This window comes from Cricetulus griseus, chromosome 2, assembly GCF_003668045.3.
Source record: "Cricetulus griseus strain 17A/GY chromosome 2, alternate assembly CriGri-PICRH-1.0, whole genome shotgun sequence".
In the NCBI taxonomy this organism is placed as follows: domain Eukaryota; kingdom Metazoa; phylum Chordata; class Mammalia; order Rodentia; family Cricetidae; genus Cricetulus; species Cricetulus griseus.
In genome coordinates, this window is record NC_048595.1 from 386,463,832 (window position 1) to 386,487,648 (window position 23,817).

Below are 23,817 nucleotides of genomic sequence, written 5' to 3' on the forward strand. Positions count from 1 at the left end.
GCCACAGTCTTGAGAGATGAATCTAATGAAGGTGAACAGTCCTGTGGCCTTAAGCAAGGTCCCACACATAGGTGTCATAAAGCAGACCTGCGTATGCAGCTGCAATGATCTGAGCTGCAGCATGCCCTAACTGAGCCCAGTGCCCTTAGCACTCCTATGTTGCTAGACCACCGCAATTTGCAGATGGAATTCCAATTGCTGTCTCTTATTAGTCTCCCCAGTACCACTGTGTCTTAGAAAGCCCCATTTAAGCCCTACAATGTGGTGCACAGTAGGTAGCCCTGGGTCAAGTTGAAAGGGCTTTAAACATTCAGCATAAATACAGGAAATGTACATTAGAGTTGTCCCTGAGGAGACTACAACTGCTTGTCAAATACTTATTACTATTTTAGAGAAAATTCTAACAAGGATGCTTATCTGCCATGCCAATCTACAACAGGTGAAAACTCACTTGAAATCTAAGGAGACATTTAGTAGCAGAAATAAACATAGCTATCAAGAAATAAAAAGGTACCTATAAAGACACAATGTGGATAAAAAGAAGCAAATATTCTAAAAACAATAATCTAGAGTCATTCTGAATATGGTAATGAATAAGGTAAAACAGCTCTGAATACAGAGCAGTTTATATTCTTAGCATTTTATTAGAAGTATAAACAAAAATGAACACTAAATGATGACCTGTGCCATCAAGACAAGGAAGTGTATTTTGTATATTCTACTTAAGTAGGGAACTATGCACTATTGCTGTGGTTACTTTTCTGTAAAGTGCTTGAAATGAGGGGCATCTGAAAATTCCCTCATGGTTGTTACTCTCTGCAGTATTGTGTATGAGTTCCCTTCTTAGCCCTTTAGAAACTCTTGTATCTCTGGGAAAAAACTATTTGAAAACCCATTGGAAAGTCTAATACTTGACATTCCATAAATTTTCTTCCAAGGAGTATCTTTAACTCATTTAGTCCATGTACACACTAACTTAGTTAAGTGTTCACTGTGACAATACTCTAAGTACATAGTTGGAAAATGATGACTATTAAGGAAGGTAACAAGGAGGCTGCTTGGAACCATCTTTTTGTACACTATGAATATGCATTGCTCTTATTGGCTAATAAAGAGCTGACTGGACTACAGCTGGGCAGGAGGAGGTTAGGCAGGAAATCCAGACTAAGAGGATGCTGGGAGGAAGAAGGGCAGTAGGAGTGAGAGGAGTCACCAACCAGATACAGAAGGAACAGGAGATGAACGTGCTATGTTAATAAAGGTACCACCACATAGCAGAATGTAAATAAGGAATATGAGTTAATTTAAAATGTAAGAGCTAGTTAGTAATAAGCCTGAGTTATTGGCCAAGCATTTATAATTTATAATATGACTCTGTGTGGTAATTTGGAAGTGGACTAGTAGGACAGGAAAACTCCACCTACATGAGGCTGATACAAGGGTTTGTGAACTTGATTTTTTTTTGTCTTGGCTGTAGCATCATTTTATACAGGTTTAATGAATTAAAGTGATGAGGTTTCACAAAGAATAAAAAGTATAATATATATATATGTATATATATGTAGCATGATAAGTATTCAAAAACAAGAATGAGTAGTACACATGGGAAAAAGAGATGTGATATTCACTTGAGGCTTAGGATCCAAAGGTGTTAGTGAGCTGGAAGAGCAGGAGCCTGGCAAAGTGGAAAGGATTCAGTTAGAAATGATGGAGATGAAACTGCAAATCTTCAGACTAGTGAGATGGGCCAATCACAATAGTGCTTGCCATCTGAGGATGAGGACCTGTGTTCAGTCCCCAGTACTAGAACACCCATGCCAAAGCTAGGTGGGGCAGTGCACACCTATAATCTCAGATCTAAGGAAGAAAAGGCATGGGAATCTCTGGAGCTCACTGGCCAGACAGTCTTGCCAAACTGTTGATCTCTAGCTTCAGCAAGTCACACTGTCCTAAAAACATGGTGGAGAAAGATTGAAGAAGACACCCCGCCTCAAACTTTACATGCATGCTAACACACAAGCACATCCATCCACACACATGTATGGATATGTACTCAGACACCAACAAAAACTGTACATCTTCCATGTATTAATCCCAAACATAAAGCAAAAGAACCTGACCTCCTTAAAGTTGGGTTTAATTGAAGTAAAATGGGAATAACTTTTACCTTACAGGGTCACATAAGTACTTTAAGCAAACAGATACACAGAATAGAATAACGACAGCAATACTATTTGCAATCCGTCTTTATCTTTTGTGACCTAGGTTTGGAGGAGAAGAGAGAGAAGAGGGAAATCAAGTGAAATAGGGATGGGGGTGTTTGTTGAAGAGAAGTCTCTGCATTCAGGGATATATTGGGAAGTAGACTAATGAAGACTTATTGAAAAAAAACCTCAAAAAGCCACTGGTTTCTATGGTTACAGCAGTCATCACATCTACTTAGCACCCTAAATGTAGCCTGCCTTCCACATTTCCTTGAGGGTAAGAAAACAGATGGTTTTCTGTAGTATATTGCTAAAAGCAAGATGTGCTACTAAGTAGATTAAGTGAGCTCCTTCATCAAATTACTAGTCTTTTGTCCACCTCCAAGGAAATGTATTTATAGTGAAAATCAGAATGGTGTACTGGATTCAAAGAACTATAAAATTTTATTATGTTTTTCTTGACACAACTCATGGAATTTAATCTTCAGCACTTCACCTACCCTTACTTGGCCTCTCTGTCCTTGGTATAAAATGAAGGTGTTCAATAAGGTGAAATAATTTGTTTCCTGGCTCAATGTTTATAACTATAAGCACTAGTAAAATTGAGGCATTGGAAGACGTCTAGTTGAAGCATGCTCTGAACATCTCAATCTGGGGCTGGAGAGATGGCTCAGCAGGTAAGAGAACTGGTTACTCTTCTAGAGGACCAGAGTTCAATTCCCAGGACCTGCATGGTAGCTCACAACCACCTGCAACTCCCGTCTCAAAAGATTTCACACCCTGTTCGGATCCACCACAGATACCAGGCATGGTGCACATGCAGGCAAAAAACCTATATACATAAAATAAATACACCAAAATAAAAAATTAATGTCAGAACAACAGTTTCAGGCTTGTTTGCTATAGCAGGTAAGGGTCAGAAAAGCCCACAAAGGATCAATGTCATTAATATCTCAAATTCAAGAGAAGAAAAAGTGGTCACAAAATAAAGCTATCACTTCAATTGCTACAAAATGTGCCTGATGAGGGAGGCAGAAATTCTCAAGTCAGTCAGCATTTAGGTTCATTTAAGTGGAGACTAATGAGGAAAACCATAAAGGTTAATAGCTGTACAGTGTTATTTGTATTGTGCTTGTATAATAAGGAAGCCTGGAAGGAATAAGGACATTCTAAAGAGACCCAGTGTCCCTCATACTAACAATGTGGACTATTGAAACAAGGCTCTCAGGGACTTGGGATTTCTCTCCAAGAAATCTCATGCTGGGAAAAGGGAAAGGCTGAATCCTGGTTCCTCCCAGAGAGAGGAAGCTCACCTTCTGAAAGGAGATGGTACGTTTTACCAATAACTTTTAAGATTGTCTGGCAGGGGAGACAGATTGGGTAATGTTGGGCAGAACCAAGACTGCTTAGTTATGGGTACCTTTCTTCCTTCAATTTAAAATTTACCTTCATGTCAGTACCCTGAAGATGGACTTGGCAAAGTGGGGAAAGATGGTGTCACTGGATTTTTTTTATCCCTTTCCCCAGTGTGGTCACTTTGAATCTGCCTTTACTGCTTTTTAATATTTCCTGTTTGCTTAGTTGGTTTTTCTAAGTATAGCTAGCCGAACATAGCTTACTGGGGCTATCCAGTCTCAGGCTCTTACTTTCAACAACTCCAGTAACACTTGGCTCTGCTAAAACCCTCAAAGGAATCTGGTGTGTGTTTCACAGAGATCTTACAACATAAAGTCCAAACTTCATGATACACACACGCCCCTAAAAGTTTGGCTTATTATTATTATTATTATTATTATTATTATTATTATCATCATGAATTTCTTATTTTACTCTCACAGCTCCCAAACTCTGATTCCAACTGTATCAAATACCTTATCAATCTTTAAAGATTTGTTCATCCATCACCATGCTCACATTTAGTGAGCATACCCCCTAACACCAGGCACCTGGCTGGTCATGGGGACACTAGCGATCAAGATAAATGCTGTCTCCTAAGGTTCTTACAGCTGATTCTGAACGAGTATCTTGACCTTTCAAAATGTCACACAATTAATTAGGGGACAACCCAGAATAAAAACGAAGGTCTTTATCATCTTAAAGCATCTTAGGGATTTGGGGAGTTTTAAATATTGGAACAATGATTAAAGAAAAACCTACCTAATTCTTTGCAATGTTTCTAATTTTCAAGAGAGGGTGGCAAATAATCTGAGGAAAAGTAAAGTAAGTGGATTGCAGCAGTGAAAGCATCCAAGAGGGCTCTGGGATGGGAGGATGGACAAGGACCAGGACATGCAGGAAGCATTTCCAGGGCAATTCAAATTGTCATTCAATACCATCTGAATGACGCTCATAACACTGGCTGCATCCTGATGGCCTGTCATCTGAAGGACCTAAGGAACATGGATTTTCTGAGCTCTGGTATTGTTGGCTTGTTTTCCTGTTTTGTTGAGACAGAGTCTCAGTATGTTTTCTGTATATTGAAGGATGACCTTGAACTTGTAACCCTTCTGTCTTTACTTCTCAGGGATTACAGGTGTGTGCCATCATACTGTTAGAAGACGCTGGAAATTAAATTTCCGGCTTTGGGCACACAAACACCCAGCCACCTGAGCTTTATCTCAAGTTTAATTTTCTCTGCTGTCAGGGTGAGTTCCAATTTTCATGACTAATACAAATTAGCGGGAGGGAGGAGTTTTTGCTAACCTGTGGCCACTGCCTGTAATACTGTCTACCGTTATCCTGGTTAAACGTATCACCATCCTTTCACCACATATTTAGGCTTAAAAGGAAATTGGAGGCACTAGGGAAATGTCTGGAGATCTACAAAGATGACACTAACTTACAATCTAAGCAACAGAGGAGAGACTAACTTAAATGCCCTCCCCTGATAATGAGATTGATGACTGACTTATATGCCATCCTATAGCCTTCATCCAGCAGCTGATGGAAGCAGAAGCAGACACCCACAGTTAAACACTGAACTGAACTGGAATCCAGTTGCAGAGAAGGAGTGATAAGCAAAGGGGTCCGGACCAGGCTGGTGAAACCCACAGAAACAGCTGACCTGAACAAGCGGGAGCTCTTGGTCCCCCGACTGATCACTGGGAAACCAGCATGTGACTGATCCAGACCCCCTGAACATGGGTGTCAGTGAGGAGACTTCGGGAATCTATGGAGCCTCTTGTAGTAGACCAGTACTTATCCCTAGCATAGGTGTGGACTTTGGGAGCCCAGTCCACATAGAGGGAAGGCCTTACCCTCCCTGGGGAGCAGAAAGGGTATATGATAGGTAGGGTTTTAGTTGGGGGGGTGACAGGGGAGGAGGGGAGGGAGAGGGAACTGGGATTGACATGTAAAACAATCTTGTTTCTAGTTCAAATAAAAATGGACAAGAAAAAAAAGGAAATAGGAGTTTGGTCATTTTGAAAATTGTATCAGTGAACATATAATCTCATGGTTAAAGTCTAGAAAAAAATCACTAATAGCAAAATTAAAAAAAATGGCATCACTCTGATCCTGTGATAGATCTAGTACAACTGAAGTTAAAATTAAGAATATTGCACCAGAATGAGAAATTGCATTTAAAAAGATTTAAGTACCCAAAGAAATTTAATAATAAATGATAAAATGTATTTATTTATATTCAATTGGAAGATCAGTGTGAGCGTTCAGTACTCCGAATAGCTGGCAAGAGGGACAAGATATTCCTTTTACTTTTCAAGTCAAGGTCAACTCTTTTACATAACACTTGCAAATAATACTTGGTAAATACTGAGTTAGAAAATAAATGTTAAGAAAACGTGATAAATATATCAAGACAATCTGTTAGTAAAAAGTAAAATGGTCAGACTTTAGAATTAGTAAATCAAAGCAAATTAGGAGGGCAATTCTCTAATTCCTGGTCTGTAATTCTGTGGCAGAAACACAGGCTTATAAAGGTGAGTTGAAAAACTCACATTTTTTAAAAACAAAATTTATGCTTCATTGACGTGCACAACAAGAAAATGGCTAAGTTAAAGGAGAACATATTGAGATATCATGTATTGTGTAGCCAACAATATTGTTCAGCAGGTAAATGCACTTGCAGTGCAAGCCTGGTAATCTGAATTCAATCCATGGAAACCCACTTAAGGGTAGAAAGACCAACTCCACAGACTGGTCCTCTGACCTCCATAAGTGTGTGCCATGTAAATAACACACACACACACACACACACACACACACACACACACACACACACACACAGAGTTTAAAATCTTAAAACAATAAAGATCATGACTGAAACAAATTAGCATGGATCAAATGAGTTTGAAAATAAAAATTCAGTGTAAAAATTCACAACTATTTTAACATATTCAGAGCAGAAACAGGAAAGTAATACCCAAAACATTTACATAATTGGTAGCATTGTTGATTACTTTGTTTCTATTGTGTTTTTACTGCTTTCAAATTTTTCAGTACTATAGTTGGTATCATTTTGTAATTGAAAAATACACATAGTGAAAAAATAATTCAATATGGAGGATTATCTTTTGACCCTTTGGCATCCCATGTATTGTAACCATGTACATTCCATGGAGGCTTTTAAACATGGGCTGTTTCAGATCAAACCATGTTGCATCAGTGTACATCTCAGGTTTGACCTGTGAAACAAAATCACTTTAAATAATGAAACTCAGCATCATTTATGGAGAAACTGATACTGGGAACAGGTTACACATGAGTATTTTGTAAAAGAAAAGCCTTACAATTTGGAGCAATGTGTAAAAGCTGCCTTGCTTTTATGCCTACATGTGTTTCCTATGCCATATTAGGTGCCCAAGTTATACTGCTAGAAAATCAAATAGCACCTTTGCAAGAACTTGGGGTTTAAGTTTTACAGCTTTATAGAGTTTGCTCTAATAATATGGGCCATGGTTGGTCTTAAATATCACCAGGAGTCAAAGATAAGTTGGAAGATCTATTGCTTACCATGGTTGCGCAGTGGATATCTTTCCATACTGTGGCTTCCCTGGAGAGATCAGAGACTTCAAATAAATTATCCAGAATCACTTCCCCAATCATGTCGTGTCTGGAAAATCTGTCAAAGTCATATATGCTAAAGTGTAGTTTCCGGTTGCTTAGCTGATCATAGGCCACTGGGAACTGAAATATCTCATCAAACAGAGGGTTTAACGTCTTCCTGTGGACTCGCGTCTGAAATTTCTTTTTCCTGTCTGGAAGAAGATAGATCTTCACATAAGGATCAGAAGTTCCTGTAAAATCTTTAGCTGGGAGATCTAAAGCTTTGATAATATTAACAACGAGGAGCTCGTTTTCATAATCGTACTGGAGCGTAAAGTTAAGTTTCCCACAGGTTTTGACATCGTCTTTTCTGTTGCCCTCGGAGTCAACTGATTTCTGCTTATAGAGCTCTGGTTTGATCCTCCCGATGCTGGTCCTTGTTTCTCCTCTTTGTAAAACAGGTTCAGTGCCCATGCTAAAGTCAACACTGGAGACATTCATTTGCCTTGGTAGGTGTCTCCTGAAGGAGTTGTGGCTGTACACACACACAGACACACATACACAAAATCATTCTGGTTAGTCATTTCTGATGGAAGTTATAAAGTGGCGCACATACCCTCCCCACCAGCCAGCATCAGGAAACAATGTTATTGTCCACGTGTGGGATGATTTTAGCTTTGTTTTTGTCAATGCTGCCCCATACTCACATGAGGCCACATGAAAAGCCAGAATGACAGTAGTCAAAGAAAAAGTCTAAAATCTAATAGATAATTGAAACCCACAGATGTACATTTTAGAAGTGGTTCTGCTTTTTTCCACTCATAAACATATCATTAAACACCATTGTGAAGGAACAGGATTCTCTACAATGTTCTATTCCGTAAACACTATGCATGTCTTCATTCATCATTCACATCTAGACTGAAGAAAGTTATTCACTTGGTCCACTTCTTTACATCTAGAAATTTAAATTTCATGTTTTAGTAACTCTGCTACTAAAACAAAACCCTATAAAACATATTCTTACATGCCAATTATTTCTCATCCTTAAGATAACTAGATGATTATTTACTTTTAAAATGAATAGAGTTGTGACAACCCAAGTGAGTGTATTTCCCTTAACTTGGGGTGGGCTTCAAATCTTTAAGGACAAAATAAGTGAACAATTTTAATGGTGCAAAAATGAGTCTTAAAAATTACAACTGAATATATCATACTCATTATTATCCATCCACATTTCCAAATATTGAATACACGAATCTCGTGAGTGTCATGTAAGTATAAATTGAATTGAGATCCTTTCCTTTATACGTCCTTCATGATTTCTATCCAGCATGAGCTATGCCAGTGCACGGACCTTCTTGCAGGGTCCATTCCAGGTCTTTTGTTCTTTTCTCTCTCCAATCTATCCATCTTAAAATTACAGCTTTGGACTATAATTCCTGGTTGAGTTATATAGTCCTCAGATATGTCCCAGCTATATAAGATTCTACTCCCATGTCTCTAAATCCCCAAGATTTCAAAACTGATTTCCTAAGAACCCTCCTCCAAACTCAAGCAAATCCATTATTGTCTTCTTTTTGCTGCCAGAGCAATTCTTCTCCTACAATTTTTATCAGTACTAATGTGTTGTATTCAGTAATCATAAAAATATTGAAAGATATTCACATATGCTTTATATAACAGTTTCATGTAAACATTATATATAAAGCACACACACATATTAAACTTCAAAACTTACTACTTGGTTGAATAAGGTATAATTTTAGAGGTTTTCTTTTCATTTCTTTAAATAGCTAACTAAAACTGAAATGGCATAAGGACACTGAATTTGTAAGCCAAATTATAACAATTCCATGGTGTAAAAAATTCTAGTAAGTATATTAGTAAAGTGTATTTTGTAATGTGTTTATATATTTAACGTATATTGAGATCAGCAACATAGATATTATAACAATTTATGTTATTAAATAATGACTGTTAAAATTTGACCATAATCGAAAAATTGTTTTTATACAAAGAAATATACTAGAAATCTAAGATAAGATAAAAATTAGCTATTAATTAAGAATATAGTTACTTTAAGACTCAGTACTTAATTTACAGGAAAATGGATGGAACTTGAAGAAACCATTCTGAGAGAGGTAACCCAATCACAAAAAGACAAACATGATATGTACTCACTCATATGTGAATTTTAGACATAGAGTAAGGGATTACCAGCCTACAATCCACACTGCTAGAGAAACTAGTAAACAAGGAGGACCCTAAAAGAGACAAACTTTGTCCCCTGAGAAGGGGAAAGGGTCACGATCCCCTGAGCAAATTGAGAGCATGGGAAGAGGGGGGAGGGAGCTATGAGAATGAGAAGGGAAGAGGAGGAAGGATGCAGAGGTCATGAGAGAGCAGAAAGATTGAGTCGTGTAGATTAGAAGAAAGGATATGTGATAGGTAGGGTTCTAGTTGGGGGGGTGGTAGGGGAGGACAGGAGGGAGAAGGGAACTGGGATTGTCATGTAATTCAATCTTGTTTGTAATTAAATAAAAAATGATAAAAAAGACTCAGTACTTAAGTTTCTGTAACTGAGCATATAAACACATGTATGGAAGTCTTTCAGATTTGACTGTAAACCTTGAAGCAATCTGTCTCTTTAGACCTTTTCCATTATAATCCATTATTCATTCCATGTAATGAATATTGACCCTAAACTTATCCTAAAATAAAGATCAGAAGCCTGAATTATATTCAGAGTAAGGCCAGAGAGAATTTATGAAATAGCAGGAAAAAATTCCCATAGGCTCCATTGTTGTTATGAACTATAAAATTGGCCTATTATAATCCAGTTTGCAAATCAAGTCTGGGGTGCTCATCACTGCATAATGGGGCAGCCCTTAGCTCCTTGAGAAGGTTCATTAAACAATATTCCTATTAAAATCACTTTTACTTGTCCAACAATTGTGATTTGTATAGACAGAACCTGAGGGAAGTTAGTTACTGAATGTCATAAGCTTATTTCATAATTTCAAAGGCTTTCAAATACAATAATTTAATTATCTCTCCTTCTATCAAAACTTAGAAATTTCTTTATTCCTCTGAATGTGATGTGCATGGTTGTAAAGCCACTCATTGGATTCATGTCTACAGGATCCCTTTTAATGGAACAAAAACTGTAGTGTCACTTTTGTACAAGTCCCAGTGTCATAATTACAGGGTAAATGGTGCAGAATCTAAATCAGTTCAGCTAGTAGCTTAAGAAAAGTGTTCAAGGATACAGTGTTGAACTATCACCATTGACAACACACAGCATCTCCCTCTTCCATCTTTTCTCTTCTAGAATGACAGTGATAAGCAAATTTTCAAACAATGAAAATGTGAACTGCTGCACCTCTCATCCCTCAAACTTCTGGAGGCCCATGCAAACACTCTGGGAGAAGTGCTGGACTGTGAAGGACTGCAACTGGGCCTCAGTTGTCTTACACAGAAAGGGTAACTACACAAGTAACTGACTGTATAAATGTTTTTCAGTTTATTGTTTCTTAGAAACCTGCCCTGGCCTTCTCATGTGGTTACTGATGCTTTCTCTTCTGCATCTTGGTCTGGAATACTCCATAGCTCTTGTTCCCCATTACCACATTTATACAGTTCAGAAATAAAATAGCTCTCTGATTTGTCACTGAAGCACATCTTCATGGAAATCACCTGCTATTAGCCCTGTATCACTACTCTAATCATTCCCTTGAAATTCTACATTATTTTAGTCTCCTGGTTCCATATCATTTTGGACACTTCTATTCTAATTGGCACCATATACCTGTTTCTTCCCAAAGTCTGATCTCTAATTTCAATGATCTACTTCCCTACTATGAATGTCTTATATCTTAATCACACTCCCATGCCACTAGTTAGATTTTTTTTTCGAGACAGGGTTTCTCTGTGGCTTTGGAGGCTGTCCTGGAATTAGCTCTTGTAGACCAGGCTGGTCTCGAACTCACAGAGATCCACCTGCCTCTGCTTCCCGTGTGCTGGGATTAAAGGCATGCACCACCAACGCCTGGCTCTAGATTCTGTTTTTATCATTAATTGGAAACTATTCCACAGCTCTGACTTTGAGCATACTTCTGGTGAATATTTCCTACCTTTCCATGTTCTTTTTGAGACCAAAGAATTATCAAGTAAAGAGAATTAATGATGCAGAGTCAGAGAAGAGCAGTTTTAGATGCTTTGAAGGAGATTTAGCAACAAGTGATGATCTGCTACGAGATCAAGGCATTGGTTGTTGTCTTAGGGAGGAATTCCACTGCTGTGATAAAATACCATGACCAGAAACAACATGGAGAGGAAAGGGTTTGTTTTATCTTACATTCCCCAGAAACTGACAGAATGCAGTGCAGGAATTCATGGTAGGAACCTGAAGATAGTGATGGAAGCAGAAACCATTGGCTTGCTACTTCTTTTTTTTATTTTAAATTTTTTTTGCTTGCTTCTTATGGCTTGCTTAGTTTGCTTTCTTACACAATCCAGGACCACCTTTCCAGGAGTTGCATTACCCAAAAGGGCTGGACCCTCCCACATCAATCATTAATCAAGAAAATTCCTTACAGTCTTGTTATAGGTAGTCTTGATGGAGGCATTTGGAGGATTGGGGTTCTTCATCCCAGATAACTCTAATTTGTGTTAAGTTGACAAAAACAAACAAATAACAACAACAACAACAACAACAACAACAAAACCCCCTTGACATTTGACTCCTTAAAACTTGGCACACAAATACCTCCCTATTCAACAATAAACATTCTTATTTGATCCTAAGATTGCATATTAATGCTAATATTACAACATGAAGCATAAATAACATTAGAAGTCCCATAGTCTTTAAAAATTCAAACGGCTTAAAATATCAGCTTCTTTAAAATATCCAAAATCTCTCAATTGTTGGTTCCTATAAAATAATAATAATAAAAAACAAGTTACATGTTTTCTTTTTCCAAGAACAAAGAACCAGGGTATAATCACAATCAAATCAAATGAAAATTCAAAGTTCATAGGTAAAAATAGAGCTACAAACTCAAAGGACAGAAAGCCTTACAAGTAGAATGAATCAAGCAGAAGATAGACTGTCAGGACTCAAAGATAAAGCAGAAGATCTAGGCTGAATAAGCAAGGACTATGCCATTGAATTATAGTCATAGATGAGGGAGAAGAATCTGAAGCCAATGGCATAGGACATACCATCAACAAAATCATAGACTAAATCTTCCCCAAACAAAGAAAAAACGTACACATACAGATAGAAGAAGCCCACAAAACACTGAGTAGACAAGACCAGAAGAGAAAATCCTTGTGGCCTATCATAGTTAAAACACTAAGTATGCAGAACCAAAGAAATGTGTATTGAAAGCTGCAAAGAGAAAAAAAATGCAAGTTACATACAAAGGAAAACTCATCAGAATAACAAGATTTTCAGTGGACACTTTGAATGCAGGAAGAGCCTGGAGACCAGCATTCCAAGACCTGGAAGACCATGATGGCCGAGCTTGAAGAATGTATCCAGCAAAATTATCCTTCATAGTTAAAGGAGAAAGGAAAACTTTCCATAATATTAACACCCTGAAAACTATTTAGATACAACAAGTGAAACCTAAAGATAATACAGGAAGCAATATTTCAGGCTGAAAAGAGGAATGGGCATAACAGAGACCATGGAAAGAAATTAGAAGCTATAATTACTAAAACATGAAGTACCACTGATTACACAAACAGCAACACCAAAACCCAACAGTATGATGTCTGCAATTAACACACACACTTCAACAATAACTTTAAATATTAGTGGTCTCAATTCGCCTATCAAAAGACACAAACCACATATTACAGACTCGTAGTAACAAAACAATGTTACTGGCACAGAAACAGACACATAGACCAATGGAAAACTGAAGTTCACACGCAGAAGAATGAAATTACAATCGTATCTATCAACTTGTACAAAAGCTGGCTGAAAATGGATCAAAGACTTACATGTGAAACCCCAGACACTGATACTGCTAGAAGACAACACAGGCAGTTCCCTAATATAGGTGTAGGAAACGACATTATGACTACGACTCTATTTGTCCAAGGAGTAAGGCCAACAATTAACAGGTGGGACTTCATAAAACTAAAAAGCTTCTGTACAGCTAAAAAAAAAAAAATCAACCAGGTGAAGAGGAAGTTCACAAAATGAGAGAAAAATCTTTGTCGGTTACCCATCTGACAAAGTATTAATATCCAGAATATATGACGAGCTAAGAAAAAAGTCATAAAACAAATGACTCATCCATAAAATGGACATGGGACCAGAACAGGAAGTTCCTAAAAGAAGAACAAAACAACTAAGAAATATATAAAAAATGTTTATCTTCCCTACCAACTAGGGAAATGAAACCCAAAACAACTTCGAGATTTAATTTTACCCCAGTAAAAATGGCAAAGATCAACAAAACAATTGACAACAAATAGTAGAGGAGATGCAGCGGTGGGGCCAGCGTGTTGAAAATGACCCTCATTCACTGTTGGGGGCATTGCACACCCCACTCTGGACATCAGTGTGGAGAATTGAAAAAAAAACAACTAAAATAAATCTACCATATGACCCAGCTTTTTTAAAAATTTAAATTCTTTAATTACTATTCATATTTATATATCCATCCCCTCCATACCCTCACCCTCCCATTCTCCCATGGAACCCACCAGCCATTCCCCAGCTCCTCCCCGGGGATAGTGAGGCCCTCCACCAGGGACCTTCAAAGTCTGTCATATCATTTGGGGGAGGGCCTAGGCCCACCTTGCTGTATCTGGGCTGCAATAGTATTGCTCCATAGGGAATGGGTTCCCAAAGTTCATTTGTGCTCTAGGGTTAAAGACTGGCTCCACTGTTAAAATTCCCATAGACTATCTTGGCCTCCTAGCTGGAACCCACATTCAGAGGACTTGGTTCGATCCAATGCTGTTTCCCCAGCTTTACCAGCAAAATCACTAAACTAATTTATAAATATTTGTCATTATACCTGCAGGTGTATTTTTCACCCCTCATCAAGGAACCTCTTGCAACAGAGGGAGACCATTATAGAAAACCACAACTAATCAAAATGCATTGATGTGGACCCTAGTCCCAAATGATACATCTAAAAAAAAAAAAAAAAAAAAAAAACACTTCTGCACCCAAGGCTCAGGGAACACTGTGGAAGAGGGGGGGGGAAGGTAAGATCAAGTTCTTCACTGTGAGACTGTGCCTCCTAGAAATATCAGAAGCTATACCCATAAAATCTCAACAACATGACTGCCTAAACATGAGATGAACAACAATAGACATGCTGAAGTGGATGAGGGAAGCCCAGAGGGCCTCAGCCCTACACACAGACAACTAATGAATGTTGAGAGCAGGAGAAATAGTCTTTCCCAGGGATGAGCACACCAATTGGCTATCCTACAACAAATTGTCAGCCCTGAAAACATGTAACTTTGTATAGACTGAGCACGTTGTGTTTATAGGAATATATATGCATATACATATATAACAACATTTAATGAAAATAGAGTTCATGAACTTAAAAGAGAGCATATATACATATACATATATATGTATATATATGTATATATATATGAATATGTACGAAGGTTTGGAGGGAGGAAGAGGTGAATGATGTAATTACATTAAACACTCAAAAGTAAAAAAATAATTAAAAAATTATCAATAACATGATTAATATAATAAATGTTAGGCTCATTTTATATTATTTCTAGAACCTTCAAAAGTGTTCTGACTGAATGTATTTTGACCTTAAATTTCTGTACTCAGTGTGCCAGTTTAGTCTCTCCCTTATATAGCAACACTCTTTTGACCATCCTCAGCCCAGCTCTTGGGTGAGCTGAGCTAGGTTCTGAAAAACAGTTGCTGTCCTGAGCTGAGCTGACCTCCTCCTGTCTGCCACCTTTCTGCCCTCCCTGTCCTTTAGCACAATGTCTCTGACCTATTGGAATTACCCAATTTCTTTCATGTCTGTGTCGGTCATTCTTCAGTATTTTATTAGACTGTGGTGTTCATAATGTAAAAAATAATGATTCGTCTTACTATATTTTTAATTTAAAAGCATTATGGGACCACACAAATAGCTATTATATAAATGATTTATGCTAGGGTCCGTGTGATGAATGCTATGAAATATTCTAGGACTTATCTACATCATAAAGAGGAAGCATCCAGTCAATCTGAAATTAGTGCTTTTATAGAAAAAATTACTATTTATTAGTGCTAGAAAACTAAAATAGATTCAAACTTGAATTCGTTTTCTGGTTGTTGTGTTAGGTACAGCCTTGGTTGAAGGGGGGTACCCCATTTGAGAAAAGCAGCATGTGTACACACCAAATACACCCCTTTTATAAGACAGCTTATGCACTGACTTCATGACCACATGTCTCATGAACTTACAGCTTAAGGAGATTGACCTTAGTTTTGTCTATTGTTCTGGGCAAACATTGCTTCTTAATATCCCAGCTAGCTACATATTTTTCAAATGCTCCCTTTTATCATTATTATATCTTGTTTTGTATTCCTTACAATGACCTGGAATAAGTAATTTCAGTTTTTTGTTCTCTTTTGAAAGAAATTTAATTTATATAAAAAACCTTACAGTAAATAAAATTACACACAGTTTTACATAATTTTTCATTTTCCTTATAACAAGGTACATTGAATTATTCTTCATAAAATTGTGCATGGTCTTTGCATGAATTGTTTTAGAATCAGTCATAGCTAATTCCATCAGAACATATAGTCAGCATCTATCTTACACAAATTTCCCTGCTTTGTTCATGTTCAATTAGATCTCTCATGTTTTCTAATCGTTTTGGTGGGTCCTTAGAGTCCTTGAACAGTGATGAACCCATGCGACTATTCCTTCAATTTTTACACCATGAATGAATGAACAGAAAGTTGGTTTCCATACTCCTTCTGTGAGTACACCACCATCAACCTCCTTCTAATTTGAGCACACTGCCCCTTTCCCACCTGATGCCTAGCTGATTAAACTGAAATGAAGCAACGATCACTCAATGAAAAACATCCTTTGACAATTGCTGTGTACCTACCTACACAGTGCTGGAAGATAGGCCGGTATAAAAGTAGGTTACACGGGGAGAAGGGAACTGGGATTGTCATGTAATTCAATCTTGTTTGTAATTCAAATTAAAAAAAGTAAAAAAAAAAAAAAAAAAAAAAGAAGTAGGTTACACATCCTTGTAGTTTGAGAATTTAGCATTTAGTTCTACAAGCTCAATAGTGAGACACTATGCTCGTAACTTCAGTTTTAAACAACAGGGAAAATGGCTTATGTCTGGGAAGAAACATAGACTCGGAAATATTTTCAGTGAAGATTTTTGAGTAAATAAAAAGGAAGGATGCAGAGCTCATGAGGAAGCAGAAAGGTTGAGTCAGGTGTAGATTAGAAGAAAGGACATATGATAGGTAGGATTTTAGTTGGGGGGTGGTAGGGGAGGAAGGGAGGGAGAAGGGAACTGGGATTGTCATGTAATTCAATCTTGTTTGTAATTCAAATATATAAAAAATAAAAAAATAAAAAGACCACCATTTAGACAGAAAACAGCATGAACAAAAATAGAGAGGCGGTTAAGGTTTTCAGGGGACTTAGAAGAGTACGTAACCATGAAAGTTCCCTTTGGATGGGCAAGGCAAGGAGATGGAATCAATTGATTCACTTTTCAAATTCACTACATTGTGCAGAGTTTCTGTAGTGCATTCTTTACTAGGAAAAGCAGAGTAGAAGCGAATACCTAACAGGAAAATGCATGGAACTATCCAGGTAGAAACATCCAGAATTTAGGTAAAGTTAGATGACAAATTCTGGCAGTTTCAAGTTTCTGAAAGTTTGAACAAGACAGATGATCACTGAAGTATCATCTAAGTAAGTTTTGATAAAAGACACCATGTTTCTTTCCTTTATAAATTTACTACATTAGTTTCAAAAGACATGTCATCCCCATAAACAGCTGCTGAGTTAATTATTTTGAAATGTAACTCTTAGAAACAAGTGACTTCTACTGAACATATATTTGAAAGGAAAGCCTTTGCACATCTCAGCCGTAATTTGAAGGCCTCATATATTTTGATTCCTGCTGACTCTGCTTATTTTGCCACCAGATTGCTCTTTTCTTAGCAGTACGTTTTGTTCTATGACTTCATGTGTTCCCATCAGCAATAACCTGCTAAATCTCCACGGGAAATTTATGGACTCATATTTGCCTCTCAGCTTAGTAACACTTCTTCATGACTCAGCTGGAAATAACCTCTCTGTGCTCCGAAGTTCACCTTGTCCAATACACAGGTGACATTTATATTTACTAATAGTGAAGTCACTATCACACGATGTAAGTTTCTTTATAGATTCACGGAGTCTTTGAGTGCATAGAGGACAGAACACATTTATTACACTCAGAAGTAAACATGTGTTTTGTGAGAACTCAGGGCCAATCAGGAGGAACGCGTGAAAATTTTAGTAACAAAGAAACATACAAGGGAAGTTGAGTAGTTTGTCAAACAGCTGGAGAGGTCAAATGTCCAGGGATTTGAAAATGGGGATGAGAAACTGAAAAATTTCCCAGTGTCCAGCAATGTTTTAGAAATGTTGCTAATTTCTAGATTTGTCAAAATGTTATTTCAATAGAGAAAGGAATAATTGAACCTTGAAAGAGCATGATGTCATCTCTTGTCTAAACTAATAAGATGTGGAAATGGAAAATTAAAGTTAAGTTTATTTTGGACATGTGTACATGTAGCATGTAGCTTTGATTTTGCCATGTCATGCAAAATTGGCATTAGAGCTGGACAATTTGATTTATTAAAAAGTAATTTCCATGTCATGTCCAAGGTGACTGCATAATGAATTCTGCAATCTCCTCTTTTTCTTTGTATTAAGGGAACACACACCATGATGAAGTGATAGATGAAGATGAGGGATTTTGAGAAGCAGGAGTGATGAAATTTTCTACAAGGCATTCATCCCCATGCCAAGCATACAGTAGCCACACCCAATTTCAGACCTTTAATTTAGTGGGACAAGCAGGAAGATATTTTTCAACTCCAAACTACTTGTCTTCAGCCGACTTTGTAACTCAGTTTTCTTTGTATAAAACCTGCATTATGTTTAAAAATTGAAACATTCCATCCATCTGGATAAATCTGAATTATCAGTCTTGGAAGCTTTCATTACGTTAGGCAAAATATTTAATCTCTCAGGGCTTTGGCTAATTCACAAATAATAGAGACAATCACTAATACTTTCTGCAGGACAGAGAAGGCACAGAGAGGAAAGGGTTTCCTTTCTTTTTCCACAACCTCCCATGTAGATAAGGGTACTTACAGAAGCAGATCAAACAGCAACATTCCAACCAAATCACTGATTTGTGCAGTCTCTTTCCACTTAGAAAATACCAAATGTGTACAACCTATTTTTATGTTTTCTAAGACTGAGCAAAGAAAAATTTTCTGACCTAATTGCTGTTTTCTTTTGCATATAATTCCTGAAAACCCCAATATTAAATTATTTGCAGTGATTGCAAGAAGCCATCCCATAGCCGAAGCTCAGGGTTCACATGCGTTTTTAGTATGGTCTTTCATTCTCCCTTAACTAGGAATAATCAGATGGTCTCTGTACTCTTTTGATAGTGCTTTGGAGATAGAAATTTCATTCAAATAGAATACCTGCATCATCTTCATCACCTGAATTTTATTTATGTGAAGTGTATACTTATCAACTGATGTTGACTAAACTTCAGTTGATAAGTCTAAACACCATGCTGTCATTTATTCATAATTGTTAGGACAGTAGTTCCTCTTATCCTGTTTTATGTTCTCTGGTCTTTGTCAAATGTTGTCTTGGTTACCAGTGACCAACTGAAGGCTTGAAATACTGAATGGAAAATTCCAGAAGTAAACAATTCATAAATGGAAAACTGAATACTCTTCTGACGGGTGAGATGAATTGTTGTTCACTTTACTCTGTCTTCCAGGGGATGTGGCTCACACCACTGCCTGTTTCATTCATTCAGTTCATGAAATCTGCTTCTTAGTCACTAACATGTCATCTTGGTGGTCAGAAACACTGCTGTATCTATGTACCACCATGCATTCATTCAAGTTACTCTGATGCAGAAGTTCAACACTACGTCACAATACCTGCATCATTCATTTCCCTTTATTGCATCCTGGAGAGAATATTGTTGCATATCACAGCAAAAAGAAAATATATATATATATATATATGTATATATATATTATATATATATATATATATATATGATACTTTGAGACAATGGGACCATATCATACTGCTTTAATTATCATTTCATTATTAACCACTACTGTTGTTATTGCTTTACTATAGGTGTGTACACACAGGAAAGTATAGCATTTATAGAGCTTGGTGCTTTCATAAATCCTCTGGGGTCTTAGAATAACCCCTGGTGGGCAGGAGGATCTGCTCCTTTTAAAAATTGCTTTGTGGTTTGTGGCGATATATTATTTATGATTTAATAAAGGTTGCCAGAAGTATCAGAATGCAAAGCCACCCATACTAGTTAGCTATAGAAACTAGGCAGTGGTGGTACACACCTTTAACCCCAGGATTCAGGGGACAGAGGTAGACAGATCTCTGTTAGTTCAAGGCCACACTGAGCTATATGAATGGATTCAGTCTAAAAGAGAAACAGCTCACACAAAGCAGACCTCAGCACTTGGGATCCCACAACTTTAATCCCAGGATCTGAGAGGTATAAAAGAAAAAAAAAACACAAGGGGTCTCATGTAAGATTTATTCTCCAGCCACGCTGAGGACAGGACAGCACTTTCACCCTGAGGTAGAGGTAAGAGCTAGTGGCTAGCTGCTTTGCTTCTCTGATCTTTCAGCTTGAACCCCAGTATCTATCACTGGGTTTTTACTATTCATGTTACAGTGGTTTTCAGAAATAATAGAATAATAATCAAGGAGGCATATGGGGTCATTTCACTCATGCACAGTTTTAAATGACCATAAACGCCACTGGTTAAAATGTTTTCAAAATAACTAGCAAGCATCTGTGGCTTGATTATACATTTTAACCAGTGCAGGAGGCTAGCCTGAGTGACAGTTCTACCCGCTTTCCTTGTTCTCAAGTTTTTTATTTCAGTGGTAACAGTCTCTCTCTTACTCATCTCTCCGGAACGCATTTCTAAAAGAAGTCTTTGCTGCACGGTATGCCTGTGACATTTAGGTTCCTGTAGAATTGCCTAGCATGAAAATTTCATCTACATGGGCTCAGATAAGGGATGCATTTTTGTGTTTGCAGTTTAGGTACTGACTAACTGCAGACTAAAAACTATCTTCCATTTGTTTTTATTGTGAGCGGCTCAGTGTGTGTGTGTGTGTGTGTGTGTGTGTGTGTGTGTGTGTGTGTGCGTGTGTGTACTCATGCTTCTGTGATATACATTTTCAATGGCTGTTTGTACACTACTTATTAGTTAACAAAACTAAATTGAAAACTTGCAGTGGCAGCTGTGGGCTGATGACATTTCAAAGAGTCAAATACCAAGTCCTTTTCACACACCACTTTATCTACTTGTTTGCTTTTAATTTTCTTTGTGTCCCACCCTTTGTCACTTGACTTCCTTATATGTTTACATGCTTTCTTCTTCTTTCCCGTTACTCCTTTCTTTTTTCTCCTGCCCCCACCTCAATTCTTTTTTAGTGACCTTTTTGTCTTTTTTGTTTATTCATTTTATATACCAATAGCATCCCCCTCCCTCTCCCCCTCCCCCTTCCCCCCCACTCCATCCACTCCTCAGAAAGGGTAAGGCCTCCAATGGGGAGTCAACAAAGACTGGTATACCAAGACCAAGTCCCACCCCAAACCTGCCCCCACCCCCCCATCAAGGCCGAGCAAGGAATCCCACCATATGGGATGGGCTTCAAAAAGCCAGCTCACACACTAGGGGTAGATCCTGGTCCCACTGCCAGGGGTCCCACAAACAGACCAGGCTACAAAACTGTCACCCACCTGCAAAGGCCCTGGTTCAGTCCCATGCAGGCTCCCCAGCTGTAGGTCTAGAGTCAGTGAGCTCCCACAAGTTCAGGTCAATCTCTGTGGATTTCCCTGGTCATAACCTTGACAACCCTTGCTCATATAATACCTCCTCTCTCTCCACATGGGTCATCCAGGGAAGGAGATGAGCTCTCCTGGGTAAACTGGGGGCTGCAGTGGGGCGGGGAACTAAAGGGGGGTAGCAGGTGGGGATGGGAATAGGCAGAGCTATGGGAGTTCACCCTATTCTTACTGTTGATTTTTCTTGTTTCTTTCCTGTTCTCTTCTGAAATCACACCCATGGGATCACAAGCACAGCCCGTCCTTACCGGGATGAAGATGTGGGCTCAGTGGTCTGTCTTTGCACACGCGCATGTTTAATTAAGTGCTCCTTTAAAGCGGTCTGTACTTCTGCCGGGATATCGGGGGAAGTGTGGCTGATTTTTATTGCAGGCTCAACAGCTTTTGGTGCTGGCCTTTCATTTTCTTCAACTTCTTTTTTCTCTTCAGTCTCAAAAACTTCAGTTGGAGCACTTGAAATGCTCTGTGGAAGGGCACTGACGTTGGGAGCCACAAGCTTGCTCTTCCAGCATGGCCAGCACAACTTCCAGAAGACGAAAAGGGAGACAACCAACAAGGCTAGGCCGCAGAAGCTCACGACAACTGCCAACAGGCTGACTGAGATATCTGGGAAAAAATCACAACCGAAAGAAATATCATTGACCATGTAAGGAAGAAGCAGAAATGGTGATACAAGTGGAAAATTAGCAACTGGATTCAGGGAACACTCGACATATGCATGTTATACCCAACATACCACAAAGGATTCAAGATTTTCCAAGTGAAGGTGGCCAACATGCCCCTGCCACAAAACCAGAAAGTTAAACTCTGAAGTTGTCTATAATAGAAACTATTTGTTTCCTCTTTTAAAATGGGATACCAAAGTCCATTCCTATGCTAGGGATAAGTACTGATTTACTACAAGAGGTCCCATTTATTTCCGAGGCCTCCTCACTGACACCCACACTCATGGGGTCTGGATCAGTCCCATGATGGTTTCCCAGTGATCAGTCTGGGGACCAAGAGCTCCTCATACCAATAGCCCAAGTCTAATCATGATAAAAAAAATCAGACAAGTTCTGAGAAATAGATATCCTAAAAACACCTAACTAGTACTCCTATCAAAGTCATCAACAAAAGTTCTAGGGAAACATGTCAGTCAAAGAGAATCTAAGCAGACTTCACCACCAAATGTTGCAAATCATCCTGGATAGGGTCCTGGAATAAAGTTAAAGGGCATTAGTCAAAAGTGAAGGAAAGCTCAAAGAAAAAGGTATGGGCTGTAGTTTATCTCCCAGTACCAGAGCATGAATAATAACAGATGTGTCATTTCAGTGTATGGCATAAGTATGAGGAGAAGCATATTATGGATATTATGGGAGTCTGCAAGTCTTAAACTGCTAGAAAACATGAAGTCTAAACAAATACAAATTAATCTTCCCATTACTAATTTCTATCTTTCCAAAGAGACCCAAATTAGCCATATGGTATGTAGCATTATTAAAATTTTGAATGTCAAATAGATTCTCAATAAAGGACAATTTTTCTAGATTTGATTAACCTTATACTTCTCTATTACCAAATTTGCTTACCCTCATACAAATATAAATCCAATTTCCTCTGTCCAATTTCCTCTGTCTTAAATGAAAATGTTAGGAGTATATCACAAACTGATCATGCATATCTTTTATCCCTTCCAAAATGTATCTCTTGGTCCTTGAAGTTCTAGCTAGAGCAATAAGACAACAAAAGGAGATCAAGGGAATACAAATCGGAAAGGAAGAAGTCAAACTCTCACTAATTGCAGATGATATGATAGTCTACATAAGTCACCCGAAAAACTCAACCAGGGAACTCCTACAGCTCATAAACACCTTCAGCAAAGTGGCAGGATACAGGATTAACTCAAAATAATCTGTAGCCCTACTATATATGGATGACACATTGGTGGAAAAAGAAATCAGAGAAGCATCACCCTTTACAATTGCCACAAACAACATAAAATACCTTGGAGTAACACTAACCAAAAAAGTGAAAGACCTATACCATAAGAATTTTGAGTCTCTAAAGAAAGAAATTAAAGAAGATACCAGAAAATGGAAAGATCTCCCATGCTCTTGGATAGGCAGGATCAACATAGTAAAAATGGCAATCTTGCCAAAAGCAATCTACAGATTCAATGCAATCCCCATCAAAATCCCAACACAATTCTTCACAGACCTTGAAAGAACAATTCTCAACTTTATATGGAGAAACAAAAGACCCAGGATAGCCAAAACATCCCTATACAATAAAGGAACTTCTGGAGGCATCACCATCCCTGACTCAAGCTCTATTACAGAGCTATAGTCCTGCAAACAGCTTGGTATTGTCACAAAAATAGACAGGTAGACCAATGGAATAGAGTTGAAAACCCTGATATTAACCCACACACCTACAA

The 23,817-nt window shown here is 38.0% G+C and overlaps 1 protein-coding gene across 1 annotated transcript in view; it reads right to left on the bottom strand.

Moving 5' to 3' along the window:
* Window positions 1-22,044, bottom strand: part of LOC113831379 (synaptotagmin-10) — a 46,095-nt gene extending 24,051 nt beyond the window's left edge. Inside the window, exons 1-2 of the mRNA XM_035438817.1 lie at window positions 21,647-22,044; window positions 7,176-7,743 (exon numbers count right to left, since the gene is read on the bottom strand). Of these exons, the coding sequence (XP_035294708.1) occupies window positions 7,176-7,743; window positions 21,647-22,044 (966 nt within the window). The remainder of the gene's footprint in view (window positions 1-7,175; window positions 7,744-21,646) is intronic.
* Window positions 22,045-23,817: the final 1,773 nt, after the last annotated feature.